The 24649-nt window shown below is 39.3% G+C and overlaps 1 protein-coding gene across 1 annotated transcript in view; it reads left to right on the plus strand.

Annotated features, from left to right (window-relative positions):
- CFAP20DC (CFAP20 domain containing) overlaps nucleotides 1-24649 on the plus strand; it is a 340832-nt gene that overhangs the window by 125843 nt on the left and 190340 nt on the right. Inside the window, exons 8-11 of the mRNA XM_063427556.1 lie at nucleotides 659-823; nucleotides 18194-18330; nucleotides 19933-20110; nucleotides 24179-24271. Of these exons, the coding sequence (XP_063283626.1) occupies nucleotides 659-823; nucleotides 18194-18330; nucleotides 19933-20110; nucleotides 24179-24271 (573 nt within the window). The remainder of the gene's footprint in view (nucleotides 1-658; nucleotides 824-18193; nucleotides 18331-19932; nucleotides 20111-24178; nucleotides 24272-24649) is intronic.

The raw sequence follows: 24649 nt of genomic DNA on the forward strand, positions 1-24649 counted from the left end.
AGATTAGTAAGAGATTAGAAAAAACATTAAAATTACAGGACATATATTTTGATCACAAATAATGGCGAACGCCCACCCCGTTTATCACTTTCTGTTCACACATCGATGTCAATTAAGCAGAAATACTTGACAAACTGTACTTTTTGATGATTACAAACCATACATGGTAATTTAGAAAATTGTAGACTATGGACATCTTCTGAAATGTATTATACGTTGATATTTATATTCATTGGGAAAATAAGTGATGGTGCATGAATGCTGATTTATAAGAGCAGAAAGCACGCCTAAATGATTGATAAGTGTGCTGAGACTGGAATGACTCAAAAGTTTTAGTTAAAACTTCTGGAGCCACCAACCAGAGTTGCTAGATGAACAGAGAAACGGAGACCGACAGACTTGAAAATTCTATGATATGACAGGTGGCTGCTGGCTCTGCATATTTAAGTGAAGTTAATATTGTTAAGAAATGTATACCATAATTAAATTCTAATTGAATATTTATAATTGACAACAAAGTGTATGGTATCTGTTGCCACCAATTGATTTGATCCGTGCATTTGTCATTGTTTGCCATACTTGGTTTTATCCCGCAGATCACAGTTATGCCATGTGCCTAAATGCTGTTTTTATATCTAAAAGTTTGTTTTATCTGCAGATATGCACAATCCTTCATTATCAAGCAGTGAACCTACGGACGTCATCCCTCGTAGCTGTCAAATTACCACCAATGTACATCAGGTCACCCAGGTTCTTGATCTGGTCAAATTAGGTTACACAGAAGCAAAGCATGAAAGCAAACATCTGAGTGCAGCAGAAACAGGTATTCTGACATTTACCATTTCCTTCCCATTATTTTATTATTAGTGATGAACAGAGTTATAATTGACTCAGAGTAAGATGCTATTTTTATTGGCACTAAGACAGACTGGGTTTATTCAGTCTGTTTAGCATCTGAAATGCATCAACCACGAAGGAAAATACTATCTAATTAAAATTTAACAACGAACCGCTAATAATGAGGCTATGTGTTACATACAGCCAATGTGAGGACTAGATAATTAGAAGGGACTGGCTGGCAATAGAATAACATAGGATCCTACATCTCATATATATTTTGAGCTTTGATGTTTTAGACAAGCTACATCAAAATTGACTAGAAGGACCCCTAAAGGCACCCAGAGCACTTCACCTCAATGAAGTGGTTTGGGTGGAGTGATCCTTTAGTTTTGTAGAAATTACAATGTCTTCATTGCAGAGTCTTCCTGACAGCCACTAGAGGTGCTTCCCATGACAACCGAGTTATACTTGGTTCTCAGTCATATGCTGCCTCAGAGAGCAACTGGTTGATACAGCATGACAATTTGCTGCACTTTCCTATAGGGAAGCTCTGGATTGACTGCTCTTGTCTCCTCTCGGCTTGCGCTGCTCCAATCCCGCTGTCTCTGCAGATGCCGGATCTCCTGTCCCGCGGTGGCCCAATGTTCGGCCGATATAGCATGTGCACACACACGTCTGCAATTACAGCTAGATGCCATGCGCCTTGTCTTTCCTTGGTTCCTTAAAGGGAAAGTAGCCCATAATATGCACTCCTATTATACTTGCTCTCTATTACCCTAATTGGTTCCCTAACCTATCAACACACACCTAGGCCTATTTATACCTTACATTGAACTAGTTCCTTTGCCATGCCATGGTGTTTGAAGCCCAAGAGTGTGATCCTATAGCTTTGAAGTTTATTTGGCATTGTATCTTGTTTATGTGTTACTCTGGTACACTTGACCCATGGCTTTGTACTACGTTTATCCTTTCATCTCCTATCCTTTGCCTGTCTGACTATTTTCTACCTATTTCTGTACACCTATATACATTAAGTCCGGTCAACCTAAGGTTCGGCAAAATGTGTTTGTGTATAGGGAAAGAGCTCCATAGTTTGTATGTTTGGGTATTAATTCTTGATACAATCTTGATGATCTCAGGCAGAAAGGTAGAATGGCTTGACCAGCTTGGCAAGGGAGTAAAAGTTAATAAAACTACCTACCTAAATAGGTAGGGAAACACTTCAGTGCTAGAGATACATATTTATATCCCTAACGCTATAGGGTTCACTTAATGAAAAAGCCTTCATTGCATATCCAAACCTTCCCACTTTATACTCTGTGAAAGCAACCTCAATGATCATCACCAATTTTATTTTAAACGCAAAAGGAATCTTGATCCCTATTAAGGGGGCCACTAGAGTAGTTTGGAATTTATAAGCCAGAACATTTGGCTTGGATAGGTAGGGAAAGGATTGTGTAGCGGGGTGCTGGCTTAGGGAAAATTTAGAAGAACATAGAGCACACAAATATTTTTCTTGATATTTATGATTCAAACAGGAATAGGTGATACCTTTAATATACCAAAAAGATTCAACAATAAGACATAACACATAATTCCTACACTATTTTCTCTTTTCTCAATTTAGGTTTTTACTTGTGATAAAAAAACTAAAACTTTTATAATATAGTTCCTGGTATTTAGGCACATGGAAAAAGCTTGGTGGTCAGAAAACATGTTCTGCTTTCTGTGTGCTTGTCGTAATTAGAAAAGAGGGGGCACGTTTTAGAATACGATAATAAATGGTTTTATAATACAAAAGGCAACAAATTAAATAACTACTCATAAAGTGGAAAAAAAAAAGGATTTAATCCCTATTATCCATTATGGATTAGTTACATTAGTGAACTGTTGTCAGTTAATTAATGAGTTAATATTGAACTCATGCTGAATTATCATATCAGCCCCTGTATTTCATTATCATTAACAACTTGTCTAAAAGCTCTATATCTTTAATTAACAGAGCTAAACAAGTAACATAAAATAAATCACATAACATATTTGTTAGGTGCTTTGGACAGTCCTGTGAAAAAAAGTGTGTGGTGTGGAGGAGGGGGGTGTGGAAAGGGGTCTGACAGTCACTTTTCATCACTATCGAGTGCCTAGCAGTGAACGGACATATAAGATTGTACAAGGCTGTACATGTTTCGATAAGATATGCAATGACGCATCTCCGTAATAACTTCAGCTAGAGAAAAATAAATTTGACATCTTCTTACCATATCACTTCTAAAGCAGGGGTAATTTTGAAAAATACGGAGAAATAATTTAACTTACAAATAATACTCATGCATTATGCACAACCCCATTATATAATTTGCTGTGCAAATTGAATTGAACACAGCACCACCCACTCTCTCAGAAAGGTACACAAACTTCACCAAGACAAGAAACTTGCAAAACTTTATACCGTGAGACTGCCGGAAGTAATTAACATTTCTCAACATTTGTCTCCTGCATTATACTGGAGATATCATTTGCAACTCCTGGTGGATTAAAAAATGCGTAATGAAATTCTCTAATTTGTTGGGAGGTACATATACCTTGCTGAATAAAGCAGTTGGGATTTAAAACCTCTGTGTTTAATTTAGAAAATCCTTTTCAATTTTTCCCTTTATATTTACTGGAAACGTTCCATTTATTTATTTATTTTAATTCTGTCATCCACCGCTTGTCTCTTACGCAAGGAACTGGCTGATGGGCAATTTCTCTGATTGACAGCTCAAGGTCGTTTGCGAGCCAGAAGAGCTTCTGGCTATGGAAATCTTAGTTGTGTGGCCCTCAGATAGGCTGGCAACGATATCAATACCTCCATTTTGTGTTACAAAATGCTAAATGTATTCCTTACTGTGAAATTTACCGGTGTTTTGGATATAAAACCGCTGTTGTGTCTGCATGAAAGATATTAATGTCTTGAAACCTTGATTACCATCGTTTAACCCCCTCACAATGAGTAGTTTTAATTTACACAAAATTATCATAACATTTCTTTGAAAAATGTTATGCATAGTATCACAGTATCACATGAATTATACATAATATTTTTGAAAAGATTGCTGTTCCTCTATATCTAAATATAAAGTTTCTAAATACAAATACAAAAAGAGAAGTCCTGCGCTTAAGCAGCAAGGACTACAACACACATCAGCCCCAATATGTAGTAAAAACCAAAGAAAAGAAAATGTTACTTGCGCTTTCTCCGTAATCCCTATGTATATTTAGACAAATGGAGGTCATTTAGTTGCTCCAATGGCCATTGGAGGGATGCCCGCCTGCCAACGTCAAGGCAGACCCCCTTAAGCGGGTCCTAACACTGACCCTTCAGCCTGCTTCCTTGAGCTTCTGGCAAAGATATCTCTAATGAGACAGAAAGGGATATTTTTTATATACACCCCTTTACTTATTAACCCTTAATAGGGAACACATGGGATGGGTAGCAGCATTGTAACCAGGCTGTGTGATACAAAGTAAATACAAATACAAAAAGAGAAGTCCTGCGCTTAAGCAGCAAGGACTACAACACACATCAGCCCCAATATATAGTAAAAACCAAAGAAAAGAAAATGTTACTTGCGCTTTCTCCTTAATCCTTAGGACCCGCTTAGGGGGGTCTGCCTTGACGTTGGCAGGCGGGCATCCCTCCAATGGCCATTGGAGCAACTAAATGACCTCCATTTGTCTAAATATACATAGGGATGTTAGGACCCGCTTAGGGGGGTCTGCCTTGACGTTGGCAGGCGGGCATCCCTCCAATGGCCATTGGAGCAACTAAATGACCTCCATTTGTCTAAATATACATAGGGATTAAGGAGAAAGCGCAAGTAACATTTTCTTTTATAAAGTTTCTAAATGTACAGTTTTTATTTTCCATTAATTATTTATATCAATTTGGTTTATATACTATATTGTATATATCTTATCTGCAACATAGAACCATACATAATGTTTAATTCAAATTACACACCAATACACTCAAATGGAAGCAATAAGACATGTAGCATAGAAAGGCACGCCTGTCTTTGTTTTCTGTAGGTTGAGAACAAGTGCTAAACATATACATCAATACTTCCAGAGCTCAAATTTAACCCACAGAATCTCTGCAGAGTGACAGCAAAAACAACTTGCTTTTTGCAGGCGAATGATGATCTGAGGAACTCTTTGCCTGCGGACAGCGCTAGCAGCAAATATTTAAAAACCTTTGGCAGCGTGAGGCTGAATTATGTGGTGGCTGCCCAGTGCTTGTTAACCAGCAGCCACATGTTAAAAGTAAAAAAAAAATGAAAATTAGTAAATAAAAACCCCATGGGGGTCAATAAGACCCCCATATTGCTACAATGGAGGTATTTTACCTCCATATGCCCCTTGTTCCATTCGACATGTATACTAAACATTAATGTGTATTTTTTTTAGATACATAAATGAGAAAAGAAAAGTAAAACAAGGATTAGTTAGATTAAAAACAAAAGAAGGAAGGTATGTAGATGAGGATAAAGGTCTAGCTGACTGCCTCAGTGGATATTTTTGTTCGGTATTTACAGCTGAAAATGAAGGAAAGGGACCTCTGTTAAAAAAAAGGATAAATGAGTTATTTATTACATGTGAGTTTACAGAGGAAGAGGTTCTATTTCAACTGTCAAAAGTAAAGACAAATAAGTCAATGGGACCTGATGGAATACACCCAAAGCTATTAAAAGAGCTTAGTGGTGTACTAGCAAAACCATTAACAGATTTATTTAACCAATCATTGTTAACAGGAGAAGTCCTAGAAGATTGGAAGTTAGCGAATGTTGTGCCCATTCACAAGAAAGGTAATAAGGAGGAGTCGGGCAACTATAGGCCAGTAAGCCTTACTTCAGTAGTGGGGAAAGTGATGGAAACCATGTTAAAGGATAGGATTGTTGAACATCTAAAAACACATGGATTTCAAGATCAGAGACAACATGGGTTTACTTCAGGGAGATCATGCCAAACTAATCTTATTGATTTTTTTGATTGGGTAACTAAAATTATAGATCAGGGTGGTGCAGTAGACATTGCTTACCTAGATTTCAGTAAGGCTTTTGACACTGTTGCACATAGAAGGCTTATCAATAAACTGCAATCTTTGAGTTTGGATTCCAATATTGTTGAATGGGTAAGGCAGTGGCTGAGTGACAGGCAACAGAGGGTTGTAGTCAATGGAGTATATTCGAAGCTTGGGCTTGTCACCAGTGGGGTACCTCAGGGATCTGTACTTGGACACATTCTCTTTAATATTTTTATTAGTGATATTGCAGAAGGTCTTGATGGTAAGGTGTGTCTTTTTGCGGATGATACTAAGATATGTAACAGGGTTGATGTTCCAGGAGGGATAAGCCAAATGGCAAATGATTTAGGTAAACTAGAAAAATGGTCAGAGTTGTGGCAACTGACATTTAATGTGGATAAGTGCAAGATAATGCATCTTGGACGTAAAAACCCAAGGGCAGAGTACAGAATATTTGATAGAGTCCTAACCTCAACATCTGAGGAAAGGGATTTAGGGGTGATTATTTCTGAGGACTTAAAGGTAGGCAGACAATGTAATAGAGCAGCAGGAAATGCTAGCAGAATGCTTGGTTGTATAGGGAGAGGTATTAGCAGTAGAAAGAGGGAAGTGCTCATGCCATTGTACAGAACACTGGTGAGACCTCACTTGGAGTACTGTACACAGTACTGGAGACCCTATCTTCAGAAGGATATTGATACATTAGAGAGAGTTCAGAGAAGGGCTACTAAACTGGTTCATGGATTGCAGGATAAAACTTACCAGGAAAGGTTAAAGGATCTTAACATGTATAGCTTGGAGGAAAGACGAGACAGGGGGGATATGATAGAAACATTTAAATACATGAAGGGAATCAACACAGTAAAGGAGGAGACTATATTTAAAAGAAGAAAAACTACCACAACAAGAGGACATAGTCTTAAATTAGAGGGACAAAGGTTTAAAAATAATATCAGGAAGTATTACTTTACTGAGAGGGTAGTGGATGCATGGAATAGCCTTCCAGCTGAAGTGGTAGAGGTTAACACAGTAAAGGAGTTTAAGCATGCGTGGGATAGGCATAAGGCTATCCTAACTATAAGATAATGCCAGGGACTAATGAAAGTATTTAGAAAACTGGGCAGACTAGATGGGCCGAATGGCTCTTATCTGCCGTCACATTCTATGTTTCTATGTTTCTATTAAAACAAATGACTAGGCAGCCATTGCTGCCATGTTGCTCGAAAAAACCTCCATCCCATATTAATGGTTCCTGAGAAATAACAGAGGGACACAGTCCTCTTTCCCAGCCCCCCACTCATTGGTATTGGGTAGGGGATATTATAAATGTTAAGGGTTTTAAAATGTTCCTCTAGTCATATATATAAGGTTTAACTTTGTAAATGTGTACAATTCGGTTTTCAATCCACTACAATGTGGTGTTTATTAAATAAAAACCCAAGTGAGCTCATATAGCAGAGCAAATCTGAATAACAAATTAACACGCCCACTGCCAATATTTACCAATATTTACATTTGAGCTTACATTTCATGGCAATACATACTGTGAAATTCGAGGTTTGTTCTTAATACTGTTTTCCGTGTAGGCACCTGAGAGTGATGAGAGTTTGAATAAGGGATGAATTTGTGTGTTTTTAGGTGTTTAAAGTGTGTGTAAAAAGTGCCTTTCATATCAGATTTGTTAACTATGTTCGAACATCTCTGATTTATCATGTCAATACACAAAGACAACAAGTAACTGCTTCAGTGATTTCACAAACCCATGACAATATGCCATGCAAATGCATCATTTGGTGCACACTGATGTAGGTTCTGTTGTTAAAATAGAGTGAGCACCTTATCCGTTTCTTAGGTTTGTAACTTGTAGTCATAAGGCAGGAAATGTCTACTCATGGGTTAGCAACTTCCATAAATCAACAGCAATGCTAACAACATTTTCTGGCAGGCTGTGTAGTGATAAAGGAGAAAGATTTTACAGATAAGGTGTGGGATGTAGAATGGAGTATACAGCCTGTCAGGACTGACTCCTTGTGATTGTTAATCTCCCTTTGATTGAATAAATAAACCTACACTGGCAAGTTAATAGAAAACTAGCAACTGCCAAATTAACCCTTTTATAGACATATTTAGAGAAACTATTTTCTTTCCTAGAAATCTCAATGTATCCATCCTGGTAAAATATTTTATTTTATAAATATGTATCTAGTGTCACCAAGATCAAAATGGGTCTGTATTTGCAGTTTGTGGAAATGTGTCATTATGTATGTATGTATGTATGTGTGTGTGTGTGTGTGTGTGTGTGTGTGTGTGTGTGTGTGTATATATAAAAAAATAAATAAATAAATAAAATATATATATATATATATATTTTTTTTTTATAACAGTAAATAATGTGTGGTCCTTAATCCAGCCAAAATTGTACAAAAAGGATAGCACCAAAAGGTAAAACAATTATATTAGGTGAAAAGAATCAAATCAGAAGAGCCAGCTGCCCCCTGCGGCTGCCAGAAGAGCCAGCTCCCAGAAGAGCCAGCTCCCCCCTGCGGCCGCCAGAAGAGCCAGCTCCCCCCTGCGGCTGCCAGAAGAGCCAGCTCCCCCCTGCGGCTGCCAGAAGAGCCAGCTGCCCCCTGTGGCTGCCAGAAGAGCCAGCTCCCCCCTGCGGCTGCCAGAAGAGCCAGCTCCCCCCTGCGGCTGCCAGAAGAGCCAGCTCCCCCCTGTGGCTGCCAGAAGAGCCAGCTCCCCCCTGTGGCTGCCAGAAGAGCCAGCTCCCCCCTGCGGCCGCCAAAAGAGCCAGCTCCCCCCTGCGGCCGCCAAAAGAGCCAGCTCCCCCCTGCGGCCACCAGAAGAGCCAGCTCCCCCTGCGGCCACCAAATTTCCCGGTATCCCGGTGAGCCAGTCTGGCCCTGCTGGTAGGTGAGTCCTACATTAACAAATTACCTTGCTGTTTTCAGCTGAAAGGCAAAATCTCTGAGACAGAAAGGAATATTTTCCTGAATCTCTACACACGTGTTAACCTTTAATGGGCACTGTAACATGGCTATGTAATACAAAATCAAATACAAACAAAGTTTTGCACTGTGATCAAACTGCCACTACATTTGGATGGCAGCAGTGATTACACTTAGTGTAGGAGTCACCTAAGAGATTTGCTTTGAGGTGGCAGGTGAACTTACACTTTAATGGCTACTGGAGTGATACAAAAGTACTGTTATTTAACCCCTTAAGGACACATGACGTGTGTGACACGTCATTATTCCATTTTATTCCAGAAGTTTGGTCCTTAAGGGGTTAAATGTGCAGGGATTTGGGATAGTACTCGTGCCTTTTTTTTCTTTATCGTACTATGCACCAAAATGTCTTGAAATTAACACTATTACATTAGAAATATAGACATTTCTTCCTAATACTATAGTGACCTGCTTGTTGTTTAAATTAAAAGTAAAAAAGTAATGTTACTCTCCTGCCCTGCCTTCATGGCTGAGATCATCAATTCTAATGATCTCATCCAATCCGATGCTTACCCATAGAATAGTATTGGAAGGCTAGTGCATGTGTATGGCAAATCAAGAACCAAGTTCTCACAGCAAGATGCCTCTAGAGGTGTCAGGAAGACAGCCACTAAAGGTGTGTTTAATACTGCAATGGAAATATAAAAAAAATAAAATAGAACATGAGTTATATCAGCTTTTATTTCATAGTTTAAAACATATTCATATCTCAAAACTGTCTGATTTGTTGTATCATTGCAGTTATTTTCCCATTTAGTTTTGTATTTAGTAATCCATGATGTTCCTTATAGGAGTCTATGTTAAAATGACTAGAGTTCCATTTTATATATATATATACACACACACACACACACACACACCTTTTTTTTTTTTTAATGTATGACAGCAAAGGCTATCATTGAAGTTAGATCGTATTTGTTCAACTGTAGGCAGTTCAATTCACTAATGATATTTTGTAGTGCACAACTCAGCTTCAATCTAAAACAGTAATTTACTTTAAAATGTCAAAACTATACACGCATTAATTTCCGCAGGAGAATCATTTTAGCTTTATGGCTTTAATTTTAATTAGGGAAGTTTAATAATTTGTCTAAAAAGTAATTGGGAAGTTTCGTAACAAGAAGAAGACAGAGTGCAAAAGAAATGCAAAACATCATGATGCTTTTTAGATGAAAGTTTTATTACTCTGGAATTACTCTCTAATATCTACTAATATCTACAATAAATGGTATGGAGAGAATGACATGTCATAAATTGTTTTATAGATATTATATTAATCCAAACACTACTGCTCTAGAGTCACACGAGTTCCACAAGTCATACATTAATATGTACTTGCAGTATGTACTTGGAGGGACATAACTAATGTAGAGTGAGACATGGTGCAAAAACTATTTTTTAGGCCCTTCCTATTGCAAGGGTAGCCAAAAGGTAGATCCCCATATGTTGTACAACTCCCACAACGCTTTGCTAGCTGGGAATCTACCATTTGTCCATCCTTGCTTGGCTGTATTTAGCACTGAGCAGTGTTTGTATGTTTGAATGTAAGCATGTTTTTGTATGAAGTATGTGTGAATGAATGTAGAGGTGTGTTTGTATGTAGTGTTGATGTTTGAATGCTGGCGTGCATTTGTGTGTAGTATTGTTTTTTGAATGCAGGGGTGTGCTTATGTATAATGTTGCTGTTTTAATACAGAAGTTGTTTGTAAGCAGTGTTGATGTTTGACTGCAGGGATATATTTGTGTGTAGTGTTAGTGAGATGCTGAGATGTATGCACATATACACACAGATACACACTGGCACACAGACACGCAAGTACACACAGTAACACACAAACAGATACACAAGTAAAGGCACAGGCACACATGCATATACATACACTGCTCAAAAAAATAAAGGGAACACTTAAACAACACAATGTAACTCCAAGTCAATCACACTTCTGTGAAATCAAACTGTCCACTTAGGAAGCAACACTGAGTGACAATCAATTTCACATGCTGTTGTGCAAATGGGATAGACAACAGGAGGAAATTATAGGCAATTAGCAAGACACCCCCAATAAAGGAGTGGTTCTGCAGGTGGTGACCACAGACCACTTCTCAGTTCCTATGCTTCCTGGCTGATGTTTTGGTCACTTTTGAATGCTGGCGGTGCTTTCACTCTAGTGGTAGCATGAGACGGAGTCTACAACCCACACAAGTGGCTTAGTTAGTGCAGCTCATCCAGGATGGCACATCAATGCGAGCTGTGGCAAGAAAGTATGCTGTGTCTGTCAGCGTAGTGTCCAGAGCATGGAGGCACTACCAGAAGACAGGCCAGTACATCAGGAGACGTGGAGGAGGCCGTAGGAGGGCAACAACCCAGCAGCAAGACCGCTACCTCCGCCTTTGTGCAAGTAGGAACAGGAGGAATACTGCCAGAGCCCTGCAAAATGACCTCCAGCAGGCCACAAATGTGAATGTGTCTGCTCAAACGGTCAGAAACAGAATCCATGAGGGTGGTATGAGTGCCCGACGTCCACAGGAGGGGATTGTGCTTACAGCCCAACACCGTGCAGGATGTTTGGCATTTGCCAGAGAACACCAAGATTGGCAAATTCGCCACTGGCGCCCTCTGCTCTTCACAGATGAAAACAGGTTCACACTGAGCACATGTGACAGACGTGACAGAGTCTGGAGACGCCATGGAGAATGTTCTGCTGCCTGCAACATCCTCCAGCATGACCGGTTTGGCAGTGGGTCAGTAATGGTGTGGGGTGGCATTTGTTTGGGGGGCCGCACAGCCCTTCATGTGCTCACCAGAGGTAGCCTGACTGCCATTAGGTACCGAAATGAGATCCTCAGACCCCTTGTGAGACCATATGCTGGTGCGGTTGGCCCTGGGTTCCTCCTAATGCAATACAATGCTAGACCTCATGTGGCTGGAGTGTGTCAGCAGTTCCTGCAAGATGAAGGCATTGGTGCTATGGACTGGCCCGCCCGTTCCCCAGACCTGAATCCAATTGAGCACATCTGGGACATCACGTCTCGCTCCATCCACCAATGTCACATTGCACCACAGACTGTCTACGAGTTGGTAGATGCTTTAGTCCAGGTCTGGGAGGAGATCCCTCAGGAGACCATCCGCCACCTCATCAGGAGCATGCACAGGCGTTGTAGGGAGGTCATACAGGCACGTGGAGGCCACACACACTACTGCGCCTCATTTGTCTTGTTTTAAGGACATTGCATCAAAGTTGGATCAGCCTGTAGTGTGTTTTTCCACTTTAATTTTGAGTGTGACTCCAAATCACGACCTCCATGGGTTGAAAAATTTGATTTCCATTTTTTTATTTTTGTGTGATTTTGTTGTCAGCACATTCATACATGTAAATAACAAAGTATTTCAGAAGAATATTTAATTCATTCAGATCTAGGATGTGTTATTTTTGTGTCCCCTTTGTTTCTTTGAGCAGTGTATATAGACACATACATATTCACAGACACACTGACGCACATACATATACAAACATTGAGACACATACAGATACACAGACTCACAGATACACACATACATATATACAAACACAGACTTACAGATACAGACTGACACACATACAAATGCACACACTGACACACATACAGAAACACGTATAAACACACGCTGACACATACAAATACACAGACACACAGATACAAACAAGGACACACTCATATACACACACTGAAACAAACACACAGATACACAGATACAAACACTGACAAACATACATACAGATACACAATAAGACACATACATGTCAAAAGAGACCACAAAGTGCAAACGGTGTAGTGGAAGAGAACAAAAATGGAGGGGGTAGCGGAATAGACCACAATGTTCGAAGACACACAAAAAGGGCTGGGAAAAAGAGACAAACATAGGAACTGGGAGTAGAATGAGACAAACAGATGGGCTGAGGTGAGAATGAGATACCCAGAATGGCAGGGGAAGGGGTGAAAGACACAAACACAGGGTCCGGGGCTTAGAAACACACAAATGGTGCTCGGGGAGAAATGGACACAAAAGGGGCTGGTGGGGAAAGATATATAGAGATGTGGTAGAAAAGGCGTAAAAGACACACAAAGGGGCTGGGTGAGAGAGACACACAAAGGGACTGGTAAGACATAAGAGACACACAAGGGGGTATAAGACACGCAAAGGGGGTAAGAAATTTGAAAAGGGAAGTTAAATGGACACTGTAGTCACCAAAACAACTTTAGTTTAATGAAACAGTTTTGATGTATAGATCATGTCCCTGCCGCCTCACTGCTCAATTCTCTGCTATTTAAGAGTTAAATTACTTTTGCTTCTGTTTATGTAGCCCTAGCCACACCTCCCCTGACTGTTACTCACACAGTCTTTATGAAAACTAAAGGGTTTCATTTTCAATCACATGTAAACTTATTTGAAATGTTTTTATATTCTGCTCTGTAAAATGAACTTTAATCACATACAAGAGGCTCCTGCATGGTCTATTAAGTTATTAACAGAGCAGGAGATTAGACTTTCAAAATAAATAGAATTTGCGATAAAGGAAGTGTAAACATTCCTCTTTACAGGAAGTGTTTAGGAAGACTGTGTAAGTCACATGCAGGGAGGTGTGACTAGGACCGCATCAAGACATTTACTTAACTCCTAAAGGGCAGGGAATTGAGCAGGGAGACTGCAGGGGTATGTTCTATGCACCAAAAACTGCCTAATTAAGCTAAAGGTGTTTTTGTGACTATAGTGTCCCTTTAAGATAAATACAAATAAAGATGACTTTTTGCATCTTTGTTTGTGTAGCCAATGGATCTTACACAAGCCCTGATCCTGACATAAATGCTAGATATCTTATTTGATAAAATGGGCCAGAAAAACACACATGTTACAAGGATTTAGTGGGGAAACAGTTTGCTCATCTAGTCTGCCCATATCTAAAAGCAAAGACTTTATTCTTTATTCCTTTATTTCCTTTTCCACTCGTGGCGTGTCCACTGCATTAATCTTTGCCGTCTCTGCTGGAAGCCTAATCCACATAGCTACAGCAAAAGTTATTTACAGTCCGGACAACTCATTTATATGTTTTCTTCTACGTTCAGGTTATAGGAAATAATATCCTGCCAATACCATCTATAAGAACTGGCGTATACTAAGAAACCAGCAAAATAATAGAGCAAAAAATGTTATGGGTTTAAATATATTCACTTTAACTACTGAGGCAAGAAACTATATAATAAATGTGTCACTGTCTAGCTCTTTCAAACTAAAATAAAAAGTAACATTTATTTTAAATACAACATTCAAAGCAAGCACATGAAATAAGGTCAAAACGGTTATTTTGTGCGTAGACTGCTGTTTAGTGACACCTTAAAAATGAAAGTAACGTACAATTATGTAACTTTATTTCTTCACACTTTGCAGAAATATTGTGGGTTTATAATTTATAAAGGATTCAATGGTGTTCTTTATCTTGCAGTTGTATGACAGGTTCACAATAATTAGTGCAGAACAAAAATCAATTTCAGAACATGTTGTAGATGCACTTATAGTCTCATTGGTATTTGTACAGATTTTGCTGATACAGTGAATACAGTTTCCTGTGCTTAACTCCTTAAGGACACATGACGTGTGACATGTCATGATTCCCATTTATTCCAGAAGTTTGGTCCTTAAGGGGTTAAAGGGTATTTCAGGTTGCTATTGGGCTGTTTTATGTTCTCTTGCTTCTGGCACATTTGGGGAGAAAAGAACATATCGCTAGTAAAGAGTCCTGAAAACATCTAAACATCCCAATAAGTGCAACATAAGCCATAAAAAGGGCAACTGTACGTACATCCTATCTAGATATCACACATCCCAATTTTGGGAGGTATATTTGAATTACCTGTGATTAAGAGTTCCACCTTGTTAACAGAGAAGCCTTATTTTTGTTTTGTTTATTTATTTATTTATTTATTGTTATATTGCTAGTCTATACCTACTATATAAAACTGGATAAGTAGGCAGCTTGTGCCAGTGTCCCTAAGTTTCTGGCCTTTTTGTATTTGTATATTATTATTATTATTATTATTATTATTATTATTATTCACTGTTCATCAGAGTCTTTTTTAGTTTTTTTCAGATTTCACTTTAACAATCAACTTGTCCAAGATTAGGAAGGCTTGCTTGATATTACTTGCATATATCATATAACTAGCACTAGCTTACACAACTGTGGTTCGTGTTATATGGTGCTTTGCATGTGAAATGTTTAAATAATCAATGTAAATAAATTAAAACAACTAAAAAACAAGGGGTTTGACATTTCATCATGTATATCAGCGGTTCACAAACTGTGGGCGCCACAACGTGCACACAGGGGTGCCGCGGAATGTTTCCCCGGTGCTATCATTAGAGCATCGGGGAGCTGAACAGGGGCTTGGTCGGGTGCCGCAATCCTTTAAGACCGCGACCAAACCCCTGTAATGTCGGCCAGCTGGGAGGAAGTGACAGCCTTTAACTTCCTCCCAGCTTCGTGCAGAGAGACCGTGTAGGAGGGAGAGCAGGCAGCCACGGCATATGGGGAGAGGAGCAGGGAGAGAAGTGTGTGTGTGTCAGGGTGTGTGTGTGTGTGTGTGTGTGTGTATGAATGTGTGTCAGGGTGTGTGTGTGTGTGTGTGTGTGTCTGAGTGTGTGTCAGGGTGTGCATCTGTGTGTGTGTGTCAGGGTGTGCATCTGTGTGTGTATATGTCTGTGTGTGTTCACACATCTGTGTGTCAAGATGTGCATCTGTGTATTTGCATCAGTGTGTCAGTGTGTGTATCTGGGTCATGGTGTGTGCATCAATGTTTGTGTGTGTATATGTCGGTGTATGCATGAGTTAAGGTGTGTGTATGTGTCAGTGTAGGTGTCAGTGTCTATATTATGTGTGTATGTGTTGGTGTATTTATATGTATCTGTGTGTTAATATGTATGTATGTGGTAGCGTATGTGCATACATCCCATCAAACACCAGCACAACATACAAACACATTCTTGCAATTTAACACAAATATTACATACAAACACACCCCTTCACTCAAAACACAAATACTTCACACAAATGTACATCCACATTTAAAAGTGAACATTACATTCAAACACACCACTTTATTAAAACACTAAAACTATATACAAGCACCTCTTCAAACATTAACACTATACATTACACATTATGCTGCAGCGCTGCACAAATACACAACCTAGAAATTTTGACTTGGGGTGCCTCGAAAAAATATTCAAATATTAAGGGTGACTTGGTTCCTAAACCAGTCCACAAGGCACCCCTACCAGGATTTAGTGATTACCGCAGGATTTAGTGATTATCGCAGGATTTAGTGATTACCCAGTTGTGTCTAATGTGTTTTCATTTTCTTTTCTAAAAACACCTTAGACTCAACTAGGTAATACCTAAATCCTGGACCGGAAGAGGTGCCTTGAGGACTGGTTTGGAAACCACTGGTCTATATGAATTCAATAATTTACCTCTAGGAGGGAAATCCATACCCTTAAAGGACCACTATAGTGCCAGGAAAAAAAACTTGTTTTCCTGGCACTATAGTGCCCTGAGGGTGCCCCCACCCTCAGGGTCCCACTCCTGTGGCGCTGAAGGGGGAGGAAGGGGGTTAAACACTCACCTTTTTTCCAGCGCCGGGACTCTCCTCCCTCTTCTGATGTCATCGGCTGAATGCGCATGTGCAGCAAGAGCCGCGCACGCATTCAGCCAGTCTCATAGGAAAGCATTCTCAATGCTTTCCTATGGACGCTGGCGTCTTCTCATTGTGAAAATCACAGTGAGAAGCGCAGAAGTGCCTCTAGTGGCTGTCAATGAGACAGCCACTTGAGGCTGGATTAACCCATAGGTAAACATAGCAGTTTCTCTGAAATTGCTATGTTTACAGCAGAAAGGGTTAATCCTAGATGGACCATGCACCTAGACCACTTCATTAAGCTGAAGTGGTCTGGGTGCCTATAGTGGTCTTTTAATTGCCTGATGGGTGAGTACGTAGATAGTTTTTGTGTATGTGATGAGATTGCACACAGTTAGGCTTTATTACTAAAATTCAAATTGCATTAAATAAAAATCCTAAAATAGCAGAGTTGGATTATTTCTCCTGATCAGCTAGTTTTATCCAAATTTAGTCTTCTATTTCCTACAGTTTAGATTTCAGTGAATGGTCCTGTTGGATTTGCTCCATAAGAAAGCATGCTTAATAGGCACTGTGAGTTTTTTGGAGACAGAGATCTAATTTGATTAAATGTATGCCACTGGTGTCACATTATTATTTTCCACTTCTTAGAGAGGACAGTGTTTTCTAATTGTCTTGTTGTATTGAGCATTTCCAGTGGTGCAACTATGAGTGTCATCAAAAGTGTTCACATGAGTAAACATGAAATCTTGCAATTCGTGAACATTGCTTCTCAAACGTATGTACATATTTCAAAAACTCTACTGGAATACATCAGTAGGGGTGGCTGTGGAATTGTTTGGTAACCACAAATCTAAGGGGAGGTGTAACTGTCCGTTGGGATAGGTCTCTATGATTCTGCTCAATCTCCAGTCTGCATAAAGATTTGACTGATAATGTGGTTGGACATTATATCCCTTTGCTCTTACTTACTAATCCATTTGATTGAGCAGAAAAAAAGTATGTATTCCACAAGAGGACTGGTATCCATTACGCAACTCTACTATGAATTACACTCCTAAGCTTTGTCAAATATCTGTTCTAAAGCAAAATCAGTTTTCCCCAAATTTCTGTCTTTGAAAATGTCTTTATTTCATTAAACTCTTTTTATTGTTTCAATATTTTTTCTGTTTATTACTAATTAATCAAAGTGTAAGTAGAATTGCCCAAAGCCATCTATCTCATGGATAGCAGAATGCTTTTGGGAGATTTTGAATGCTTTGAAATTGACGTTCCAGAACTAGGGAAGGGACCTCACGTACATTCGACAGGCATCGAGATTTATGGTTGCGGTTGCAGATTGCGTTGAACTGTAACTCTCCTGTGACTATTGCAGTAAAGTACAGGAGCTAAATAAGACAATTTTTTTTTTTTTGCAAGACATAAACAGAAAAGAAAAGCTTACAAACATATGCAACCATTTTTTATAGCAAAAGAACCAAGAGGTTGACTATATTTTGAATATAATTGTGTTATATAATTTGTGTGCATGTTATGTATTGGCAAATGAAGTACTTACTAAAAATTAAGAATTAAAGCTTAAAAAAAATTGTTACATTTGTTTTACTAGCTCAACTCACGAACAGAGGACAGACAAGCTCTCGTAATAACACAACCCGAAAAAAAACACACATAGCATTTGGATCAAAAGTCCAGGGACCACCTCCAGCCACTACTAGGAAATCGAGCTTAAGGTCAACAGCAGAGGTAAACTATCTATTAAATCGGATATCGTCATAACATTTCTCTGTACTATTCTCTAGTATGTATTATATTCCTCAATACAGTTTAGCAGGGCAGCCGAGAAATTACTATCTGTATCCCTTGACTGGAAATCATGTCTTTTAGTTCATCCACTCAATTATCTCCTTACGGAATACATAGATTCTCTATATATTGCCTAAGAATGCAGAAAACATTAAATACCATTTATATGGCTTATTCACTAAAAAGTTAGTCATCCTGGATTGACAACTGACTTTATGTCAAAATAGCCCACACTGGAATTTTTCCTCAAACTAGCCAAGCTATTTTTTTCCCCTTTTTTGGTTTTCTTACCAACAACGGTGTCACTAGGGAATGTGGACCGCACTGTGTGACATCATCAAAGGGGGTGATCGCAAAAAGACAGCCATTTTGATGTCACCCCTTATGATGATGGCTGAGGCTCTGAAGCCTCAAATATTTTTGCTTGTCTTCTCCACTGCTCTCCATCCCCGTTATCCTTAGACAGGAATTGTCCATAAGTGGAAGCGGCACAGTGATAAAAATAAAGGGAATATGACACCCATTCATATTCCCTGTATATCTCTACTAGTGTGCTGTATAGTGTGCTGTATATCTCTACTAGTAAATCTGCTGATACCGGGGATATCAGGCAGGGAGAGCGCAGAGCAGCCACACAGAAAGGTATGGGGACTGGGATAATAAAGAACATGACTGGTGGAATGTTTCCTAAACCAGTTACCAGCTTGTCGTCTGCCTGTCCCTAACCCCTTGCATGATGACAGACTCCAAGGGAGCCAGTATCTTTTTTCATAATGTGTGTAAGTATGCCTTTGTGTGCCTGTCTGTATCTGGGTGTGCCTGCTTGTGTGTGTCTGTCTGTATCTATGTGTGCCTTTCTATATCTGCCTATATGTGTGGTTTGTGTCTGTGTGTTTATGTATGCCTGTGTGTACTTGTCTGTGCCTGTGTGTACCTGCCTGTGTATGTCTGTGTGTGATTCCTGTGAGCAAGCATTTAATTCTATGTGGACTTAGTCTAGGTTCCTATTTCAGTTTTCCTTTCTCTTAGCAGGTTATGACCACTCACCAATTAACTATTTAGAAATCGATGAATGCGTAACCAAAGAAAGCACATATTGCAAATTCAAAAGTAATTAGGAAATTCAGTTGACAACATTAAAGCAAAAAAGTAATGGGAACAGCTAACAATGATTTATTTATATTGTGCTGCTATTTCCATTGAAATTGTAAAGAACAACTATTAGGTCCACACATTGCACCAACACAATCATGAAGTTGTGCATGTTTTGAATGTTGAGCTTCTGATTTTAGAATATCACTGAAAAAGACGTTCTCTTACAAATGGCCAGTGCCTCTCCTCTGAGCAGAACATTGGTCACAGTATTCCAAGCACTCAGAGCAATTGCTGTTTACAGAATACATTGCTGTCTATAAAATACTCAAAAAATGAATCTATGCTGCAGAATATCCAAACTTAATTTATCATGATTGTTTCCCCTAAATTTGCAGTTTGGTTTTCACACTTTAAAATTACTGCTATTAATGTCTATTCTTTATTAAGACAACAAGGTCTACAAGTAGACAAGACGCATCATTACAACAGCTGCTCCCAGGAAAAAGAATTGGATTAGGCAGTGATACAATAGAAGAGACGCCATCCCCCAAATTCACTTATTCTTCAGATCAAAGAGGCAGAGAAAACATTCAGCATAGACCTATACAGGAGTCGTATCCCTACGGTGAGCATAAAGTGGGAGGAAATTAATGCAATTTACTAGCAAATTGAATATCATCTCATTTCATTAGCATTGATATCTTTATCTTAGAGACTAAATCCCTTTGGTTTTCTTTTCTTTTCCTTTTTTTTTTTTTTTAAATGGCTCTATTACTTTTATTTCCTTTTTAATCATTACTCTATTTCTGCTAAATATAAAGTAGAAAAACTAGAACTTGAGAATAACGCTGTAAGTCACGTCTTGTTCTGTGGGTTGATCATAATGTTATCTTCTGTCAGTTGTGGCTTACTATGGCACCCCATGTGTTTCTTTTCTTTTAATATTCTTTAACATGGACAGATGAGATGATATAGGTGTAATCAGAAACACAACCAAACGTTATAAGACATAGAAAATACTGACCGTGGATTTAGTATTATAATTGCGAGAATGAGAGAGGAAAAGCAAAATATTAAGGACAAGAAGAGGAAAAAAATAATAGTATTGGTACTCGTCTGTTATAAAATATCCAACATTCACATTGAGGGCCAAAGATTGGTGGACAGTATGTCCATATGCATGATAATAATAGGTATGTTTTGTGAATTTTGTCTATTGTTGGAATAGTGGGAAGAGAATCATTCAGTCATTAAAGGGTGACCAACTTCTGTATGGACACTCCATGTTTTTTTAACCATATTTCAGCTGCATTAAAGCTGGTGAGGCATCAGGGGAGATGTAGTTAAGAAACATCATACATCAACAGCCTACACTCTCCTAATCTTCTAAGTGAAAGGATATTAACTACCCATGCTATAGCTAGACATGTTCATTGCTAATGTGATGGTAAGTACTGTGCCCCAGAAAAATAAAAACACAAGAAGATGGAGCAAGCAGAGGGGTTAATGCCTGCTTGGAAGAAGGACCAGGCAAAAGAGAGAATACCTGCCTGAAGAATAGGTTGACAGAGGGGAGGATGATGCCTACCAGCCCAGTGGATAGAGGGCAAAGCCTTAACGTAGCAAGACAGATCTGTCTCAGTGGAACACCGCTTGTTAGCTGAGTTGTATTTGCCCTAAACCCCTGCCGCACAGGGATTACAGGATTAAAAAAAAAAAACTGTGAGAGTCTCCTAATTAATGAAGCCTCTTCCTGGTCTAGGATGGGTCTATGTGCTATTGACATTACACTGTGGATATGACAAAGCTTTAGGAACTTCAAAGGTAAAAAAAAAAATTGTATAGATTTATTTTCATTTGCATATTTTTTTAAAAATTGCATTCAGTATTTAGTAAATATATCCCTCCTCCTACATTTTTTTTTCCAACGTACCTACTAGATCAGGGGTAGGCAACCTACGGCACTCGAGGTGCCTTTGCATGGCACTCAAGGCTGCTAGAGCCAAACAGGCTCTGGCCTATCAGGAGTTCCAGTAAAACTTCAGATATCTGCTAATACGAAGAGGTGGTGAAGGACAATCCTCAATTTATGCATTGCAGCACGTAGAGGAAGTGATCTCAGAGCACTTCATTCCAGTACTTGTGAATGGGAATCCACACAGCAGTTGCTGTTGCAGCTCCTGTCCTTGACCTGTACCTGGCTGGCCTGGTCCCCACTGGAACCCAGGGAAGCCACCCACACTTCTAGATATACACAGAAATGCAGAATAACCCTCCCCTCATACAAATAATACGGACAGCTCACACACAAACAAACACAATCCGCACAAACGCAACACCACTAACAATCCACCTACATGCACACAACCCCACATGCAGCCTCTCACATGCAAAACCCCAAACATCCCCCACACACTACCAAACACACAATGTGACATATCCATTCACACACACAATTCCACAAGCAGCCCCCATACACAGCCCACATTCATATGTATCATACACAATACCATAAACTTCTCCGGAACATATACAATATAATAGCTCATATACACACAAATACAATGATACAAAGCAATTACAGTAAAATAACACAAGCAGAATACGGCAGCTTACAAACCTGAATTTAAAAAAAATAGGACTGGCACGCTACGGGACATCACAATCCTATATCGGCACAGTGCTGCTAAAAGGTTGCCTACCCCTGTACTAGACTTTCTCCTACAATTTGCTGTTTCTCACATACATTTTGTCTGTTATGGTCTACCCTATTGATGACCAAAAGACGGTGCTTACCTGCAGTTGTAATGTATATTTTTAACTCATGTTTTATTTTTTAACAGTTTATGTCCTTAAAGGAAAACTCCAGTGCCAGGAAAACAATCCGTTTTCCTGGCACTGCAGGTTCCCTCTCCCTCCCACCCCCAATCCCCAGTTTCTGAAGGGGTGAAAACCCCTTCAGTCACTTACCTGAGGCAGTGACGATGTCCCTTGTCGCTGTCTCCTCCTCTGCGCTGCTCCTCCTACTGACTCCGTCGGCCGGTGGGCGAGGCTGATCCCGCCCACCGGCCCGGGAGACCTAATGCGCATGCGCAGCAAAGCCGCACATGCGCTTTAGCACTCCCCATAGGAAAGCATTGAAAAAGATTTTCAATGCTTTCCTATGGGGAAATAAGCGACACTGGAGGTCATCACACATTTTTTTGGCTATAAATCAGTTAGTGACCTCTAGTGGCTGTCTAGTAGACGCCCACTAGAGGTGGAGTTAACCCTGCAAGGTAATTATTGCAGTTTATAAAAAAAACTGCAATAATTACACTTGCAGGGTTAAGAGTAGTGGGAGTTGGCACCCAGACCACTCCAATGGGCAGAAGTGGTCTGGGTGCCTGGGGTGTCCCTTTAAATGTTAATATTGTACTTTTCATATATAGGCGTATTTTGTGCTGTTTGTGCAACTCCAAAATCTCAATAAAATAATACAATTAGTATACAGTGAAGCTTCCCCTTTTATCTGCTATGTATCCCAACATTTAGAAATCTTTAGCTTTCTGGCCTCTCTATCCCCAGATAATAGTATTTCTAGATTTTCCATCTGTGGGATTATTCATTGATTTCTAGACATAAATAGAGTGTGCAACTACTGTGGAGCTGGTCTTTAGAAGAGGACAAAGCATTAAAAATGGATTAGTGTTGATTATAACTTAATGCTGCTTTCCGTATGCCACAAGATGCTTCACAGTTACCAAGCATAGAGTATTAAACTGACCTTAACCTTTGCTGAACATGTTCATGACACTAGCACTGCCCTGGAATACTTACTGTCTGTTTTGCTGCCTGCGGCAGAGAAAGGTTTGTACAAAGCTGCACATATTGACATCAAGCATTGAAACAGGCTATCAATATCAATAGGCTCGCATGGTGAAGCGTAACAGTCTAAATCAGGCTTACTAAATGGAGCTGAGCCTTAAGGCACCTTACGGGCTATTCGTACAAATACATTTGAATGTTCCTTCAGGCTTATCCCTGCTTAGTAAACATGGTCTCTGGTGTAATCTGCTTCTTAGAAGGTCTGATGTTCTATTTCTTCTAAGACATCTTTTAAAAAACACTTTTGCTAAGGGCGTTACAAGTTCAAGAATAACTTGGAATTTACCTGCCTGGCACCTTTAATAATAGTAATAATAATTATTATTATTATGAAAAAATATTATAATCCATGTATAAAAACAAATAATATTTTTAAAATCTAGAAAATCTGGTAATTTATCGTTCCTGATAGAAACACATTGCTGTAGCCATTTATTGTTGTACAACAAATTTCATCGCCCACAAACCTTCTGAAAGGCGGAAGAAAACTCTCTTATTAAGCTTCAAACTTTACTTGGAGGAAAAATAAAGCAGGAAGCCTTAAGAGACATCTGTGGTCCAAACATATTTGCATTTCTTTCGTACAATGTGTAGTGCAGCGTACCTGTCTAAATTGTGAAGATAATTAAACAGTTACATTTCAAGTGCAGCCTATATGTTTAATTGTTAGGAAACACTAATGACCTCAAGGACCATTAATTTGTGTGTTTCTTCCTGCTGGGTGGAAATATTTCACTTAAATGTGCTTTTAATCCCGTAGATCCAAACCCCATATGTACAATATTTTCTATTCTTATGATATATTGTCATTTATTTGCTATTACAGATTTTCACCCACACCCACCAACTGTGCCCCCTTCTACTGAAAGGAGCAGGAGGTTAAGCAGTTCAGGCAAAGATCGACTCAGAGGGGCTATTGGTAAGAAAAGCAAGAAACTTGCATAATTTGTTTCTATATTTTTTTTAGCTTTGAAGGAGTAGTGAAATTATGGGGCTGTAATACAACCTGCGTATACTGTGACTATGCAAAGACAAAATAATTTCGCATCCACCAAGCAATTAAAACAAATCTTGGTGTAGAAATCTGAAAGAGGACATTTGTGTGAATATTTGTCCCCTCACTTCTAAAACACACCAAATAGATGGCTGAAGGGATAAGGGGAAAGGTCAAGAGGGAGATAGCTTCTTGTCTAGCAGAGCAAAGGTTCTACATCCACAAAGGGTCCTCTTCATTCTTGAGCTGTGCTTTGGTAGAGAGTGTGTGAATAATCACACACATTCCTGATGCCCCCTTAGT

The sequence above is a fragment of the Pelobates fuscus genome, chromosome 7, assembly GCF_036172605.1.
Source record: "Pelobates fuscus isolate aPelFus1 chromosome 7, aPelFus1.pri, whole genome shotgun sequence".
NCBI lineage: Eukaryota > Metazoa > Chordata > Amphibia > Anura > Pelobatidae > Pelobates > Pelobates fuscus.